Below are 6017 nucleotides of genomic sequence, written 5' to 3'. Positions count from 1 at the left end.
CCACTGCTCCAAAACCGCCTGTCACGCTCTGACCTTAGATATCTCTGTTTTCTTTATATTTTGGTTAGGTCAGGGTTCGAAAGATTAGTGGAATCTGTGTCGGTAGCTGAACAGGTAGGATGACTGACAGTGAAGGTGAACAGGTTCCAGAGGAATGGATGAGACTGAGGCAGGAATTCCTTTAACCATAAAGTGGTATATTTACTGAGTAGTCTGTGCTGCATAACATAGGAAACAGAATAACAGGTATCCAATCAAATTCATAACAGGTATCCAATCAAATTCATACAATGTATCCAATCAAATTCATACCATGTATCCAATCAAATCCATAACATGTATCCAATCAAATTCATAACAGGTATCCAATCAAATTCCTAATCATAAAGATCAAACCATAACAATCATTCTGTATGAACATAATGAGGGAATTCAGTGGTTCAGTTCAATAAGGAGTCGACAGGAATCATCCTGGAGTCATTTACGCTCGTCACTATTCATCATAATCAGGAGAAGAACAATACAAACAGTTCAATCAGTGATCTGTTATAAGACCTCTCTGATGAGGATAGGCTACCCGTCCTGTTGGGGGAGGACAGTGATCTGTTATAAGACCTCTCTGATGAGGATAGGCTACCCGTCCTGTTGGGGGAGGACAGTGATCTGTTATAAGACCTCTCTGATGAGGATAGGCTACCCGTCCTGTTGGGGGAGGACAGTGATCTGTTATAAGACCTCTCTGATGAGGATAGGCTACCCGTCCTGTTGGGGGAGGACAGTGATCTGTTATTCAATCTATAATCCCCATCAGCTTGCTATCAGAACTGATCAGTTCAGCAAACAATGGCGTTTCATATTTCACCCTTTCAGGTTCGTCTTCATATGTACATGTCATTTCATTACATATTAACCATATATCAATGCCATGACCTGTAGGGCCGTGATCATTGACCGTTCACATTACACAATAGATTTGAAGCGTGCGCTCCAGGCCGCGCCCCGCGGTGCTAACTATAAACAATAACTGATGGCCCACTCTCCCGATCGCAACAGATGGTTCAGATGAAAGGTAACAGATCATTCAGATGAAAGGTAACAGATGAAAGGTAACAGATAGTTCAGATGAAAGGTAACAGATGAAAGGTAACAGATAGTTCAGATGAAAGGTAACAGATAGTTCAGATGAAAGGTAACAGATAGTTCAGATGAAAGGTAACAGATAGTTCAGATGAAAGGTAACAGATAGTTCAGATGAAAGTTAACAGATAGTTCAGATGAAAGGTAACAGATAGTTCAGATGAAAGGTAACAGATATTTCAGATGAAAGGTAACAGATGAAAGGTAACAGATAGTTCATATGAAAGGTAACAGATAGTTCAGATGAAAGGTAACAGATGAAAGGTAACAGATGAAAGGTAACAGATAGTTCAGATGAAAGGTAACAGATAGTTCAGATGAAAGGTAACAGATAGTTCAGATGAAAGGTAACAGATATTTCAGATGAAAGGTAACAGATGAAAGGTAACAGATAGTTCATATGAAAGGTAACAGATAGTTCAGATGAAAGGTAACAGATGAAAGGTAACAGATGAAAGGTAACAGATAGTTCATATGAAAGGTAACAGATAGTTCAGATGAAAGGTAACAGATGAAAGGTAACAGATGAAAGGTAACAGATGAAAGGTAACAGATAGTTCATATGAAAGGTAACAGATAGTTCAGATGAAAGGTAACAGATGAAAGGTAACAGATGAAAGGTAACAGATGAAAGGTAACAGATGAAAGGTAACAGATAGTTCAGATGAAAGGTAACAGATGAAAGGTAACAGATGAAAGGTAACAGATGGTTCAGATGAAAGGTAACATATAGTTCAGATGAAAGGTAACAGATGGTTCAGATGAAAGGTAACAGATAGTTCAGATGAAAGGTAACAGATGAAAGGTAACAGATAGTTCATATGAAAGGTAACAGATGAAAGGTAACAGATAGTTCAGATGAAAGGTAACAGATGAAAGGTAACAGATAGTTCATATGAAAGGTAACAGATAGTTCAGATGAAAGGTAACAGATAAAATGTAACGGATGAAAGGTAACAGATGGTTCAGATGAAAGGTAACAGATAGTTCAGATGAAAGGTAACAGATGAAAGGTAACAGATGAAAGGTAACAGATGAAAGGTAACAGATGAAAGGTAACATATAGTTCAGATGAAAGGTAACAGTTTTGGGGGATTTACGTGGATTCATGGACGCACAGAACTTCTGGATTAGACGTAGTTAAGGAAGAGAACGCAGTGAGGTCGGGGCGATGGCGATTTCCTCCTTTTAATGAGTTGAGATCTGTCAGACATTTCCACCTGACCTAATTAAAGCGCCCCTGGCCCAGCTGAGCAAGTGGCCATGAATTAAAGGATTCTTCCACCAACTCCATGGGCCTTTTCTACAGAGAGAGAGATAGAGAGAGAGGTAGAGAGAGAGAAAAGAGACATAGAGAGAGAGAGATACAGAGACACAGAGAGAGAGAGACAGAGAGAGGCAGAGAGAGATAGAGATAGAGAGAGAGGTAGAGAGAGAGAAAAGAGACATAGAGAGAGAGAGATACAGAGACACAGAGAGAGAGAGACAGAGAGAGATAGAGATAGAGAGAGAGAGACAGAGAGAGAGAGAGACAGAGAGAGGCAGAGAGAGATGGAGAGAGAGAGAGACAGAGAGAGAGGCAGAGAGAGAGAGAGACAGAGAGAGGCAGAGAGAGAGAGAGAGAGAGAGAGAGAGAGAGAGAGAGAGAGAGAGAGAGAGAGAGAGGGAGAGAGAGGGAGAGAGAGAGGCAGAGAGAGAGAGAGAGAGAGAGAGAGAGGTTAATTGAAGACAGACATGATTAGTCCTAATCAGGATTATTCTGGAGATCCATTCACCTAATAGGCCTGAACACAGGTCAGTCGGTGAAGCTCTTGTACTGTGTTGTACTGTGTTGTGTTATTGTCTCTCACTTGCTTAATAATCGTAGCTTGTCACAGACTTGTGGTGAACAGACAACTTGAGCTGCGTCCCAATAATCTCTCCTTTCTCCTGAAACGTGCACTTGTTCACTTCCCTTCGTTGATGTGAAAGGAAATTAGTTGTATGTGGAAACCTCCTGCAGCCCATTCCAACGCTTTTAAAGTTGTGGAGAAATGACTGCTTCCTAATGGAGAGAGTCATGTGACCTCCTGAATGGTATGTTCCCAGGAAACAGAGTCACTGGTCTATTATGTTCAGCATCTGACCTTCCACCCCTCCATCCTCTCTCCCTCTCTCTTTCTCATCCTAGTTTCATTACTCTCTCTGTTCCTCTCTCTTTCCATCCACCTTGTGCTTAGACAAACAGTCTGTATCCTGACTCTCTCCCTCTCACACACACACACACACACACACACACACACACACACACACACACACACACACACACACACACACACACACACACACACACACACACACACACACACACACACACACACACACACACACACACACACACACACACACACACACACACACAGCAGTTAGCCAGGAGGACAGTGAAACCCCCACAGAGTGAGAGCAGTTCACCTGGCAGAGGAAAACATATCACCACCGTCTCTTTGGGGTGTTTTTGAAGGACCTGTTGGCTGCGGTGGCAGCTGTCCAAACCTCTGCCTGACTACAAATAGTCGGTTTGGACAGTGGGTCTCTGTGTGTCAGTTTGGACAGTGGGACTCTGTGTGTTAGTCAGTTTGGACAGTGGGACTCTGTGTGTTAGTCAGTTTGGACAGTGGGACTCTGTGTGTTAGTCAGTTTGGACAGTGGGACTCTGTGTGTTAGTCAGTTTGGACAGTGGGACTCTGTGTGTTAGTCAGTTTGGACAGTGGGACTCTGTGTGTTAGTCAGTTTGGACAGTGGGACTCTGTGTGTTAGTCAGTTTGGACAGTGGGACTCTATGTGTTAGTCAGTTTGGACAGTGGGACTCTGTGTGTTAGTCAGTTTGGACAGTGGGGCTCTGTGTGTTAGTCAGTTTGGACAGTGGGACTCTGTGTGTCAGTTTGAACAGTGGGACTCTGTGTGTTAGTCAGTTTGGACAGTGGGACTCTGTGTGTCAGTTTGGACAGTGGGACTCTGTGTGTCAGTTTGGACAGTGGGACTCTGTGTGTAGTGTGTGTTAAGCAGTCAGGCTTTTGCTCAGAGTGTTTGTGAAATGAGTCGAATTGAGAGAGAGGGGGAGAGAGAGACAGAGGGGGGGAGAGAGTTGGAGAGAGAGATGTAGAGAGCGAGAGAGAGGGAGAGAGAGAGACTAGAGGGTAGTGAGGGAATTAAAAGATTGTAGAGAGTAATGAAATGTGTGACTAATAAGAACAGAGAGCATCACATATTGCATATACCTCTTACTGCTGCCTCAACTAGGATTGATTTACACTCTTATTGTAGAGGAGAGAGAGAGACAGAGACAGAGACAGAGACAGAGTTGGAGAGCGAAAACATGAAGACGAGGGAGAGAGGGAGGGAGGGAAGAGGGGAGAGAAATGAAGACATGTAAAATAGATTTCTATATAGATTTAACAGATAAAACAGTGTGTCATTCAGTGAGTGGTGCTGAACATGTACAGAACACACACACACACACACACACACACACACACACACACACACACACACACACACACACACACACACACACACACACACACACACACACACACACACACACACACACACACACACACACACACACACACACACACACACACACACACACACACACACACACACACACACACACACACACACACACACACACACACATATTTTTGACATTTTTGGTACCCAGATCTGTGCCTCGATACAATCCTGTCTCGGAGACAATTCCTTCGACCTCACAGTTTTGGTTTTTGCTCTGATCTGCACTGTCAACTGTGGGACCTTATATAGACAGGTGTGTGTCTTTCCAAATCATGTCCAATCAATTGAATTTACCACAGGTGGACTCCAATCTAGTTGTAGAAACATCTCAAGGATGATCAATGGAAACAGGATGCACCTGAGCTCAATGTCGAGTCTCATATAGCAAAGGGTCTGAATACTTGTGTAAATAAGGTATTTTTGTTTTTAATAAATTTGCAAACATAAACAAAACCAAATCTCACTTTGTCATTGTGGGGTATTGTTTATATATTGCTGAGGAGAATGTGTTATTTAATCCATTTTTGAATGAGGCTGTATTGTAACAAAATGTGGAAAAAGTCAGTAGATTTCCAGTGGAATAGAGTTCCATGTAGTCATGGCTCTATGTAGTACTGTGTGCCTCCCATTGTCTGTTCTGGACTTGGGGACGGTGAAGAGACCTCTGGTGGCATGTCTTGTGGGGTATGGGTGGGTGTCCGAGCTGTGTGTCAGTCGTTTAGACAGACAGCTTGGTGCTTTCAACATGTCAATACCTCCCACTAATACGAGTAGTGATGAAGTCAATCTGTCCTCTACTTTGAGCCTGGAGAGATTGACATGCATATCATTCATTTTAGCTCCCCATGTAATTTTTGCTGCCCTGTTCTGAGTCAATAGCAATATTCCTAAGTCCTTCTTTGTGGCACCTGACCACACGACTGTACAGTATTCAGGTGCGACAAAACTAGGGCCTGTAGGACCTGCCTTGTTGACAGTGCTGTTAAGAAGGCAGAGCAGAGCTTTATTATAGACAGACTTCTCCCCATCTTAGCTACTGTTCTATCAATATGTTTTGACCATGACAGTTTACAATCCAAGGTTACTCCAAGCAGTTTAGTCACCTCAACCTGCTCAATTTCCACATTATTCATTACAAGATTTAGTTGAGGTTTAAGGTTTAGTGAATGATTTGTCCCAAATAAAATGCTTTTCGTTTTTGAAATATTTAGGGCTAACTTATTCCTTGCCACCCATTCTGAAACTAACTGCAGCTCTTTGTTAAGTGTTGCAGTCATTTCAGTCGCTGTAGTAGCTGACGTGTACAGTGTTGAGTCATCCGCATA

The 6017-nt window shown here is 42.7% G+C and overlaps 1 protein-coding gene across 1 annotated transcript in view; it reads left to right on the top strand.

Annotated features, from left to right (window-relative positions):
* Nucleotides 1-5241: 5241 nt before the first annotated feature.
* Nucleotides 5242-6017, top strand: part of LOC129842969 (protein sidekick-1-like) — a 343828-nt gene continuing 343052 nt past the window's right edge. The window contains exon 1 of the mRNA XM_055911690.1: nt 5242-5252. Coding sequence (XP_055767665.1) covers nt 5242-5252 — 11 coding nt within the window. The remainder of the gene's footprint in view (nt 5253-6017) is intronic.

Source organism: Salvelinus fontinalis, unplaced genomic scaffold (genome assembly GCF_029448725.1).
Source record: "Salvelinus fontinalis isolate EN_2023a unplaced genomic scaffold, ASM2944872v1 scaffold_0082, whole genome shotgun sequence".
Taxonomy (NCBI): Eukaryota; Metazoa; Chordata; class Actinopteri; order Salmoniformes; family Salmonidae; genus Salvelinus; species Salvelinus fontinalis.
Note: the sequence above shows the minus strand (reverse complement) of the source record. Positions and strands in the feature narration are given on the sequence as shown.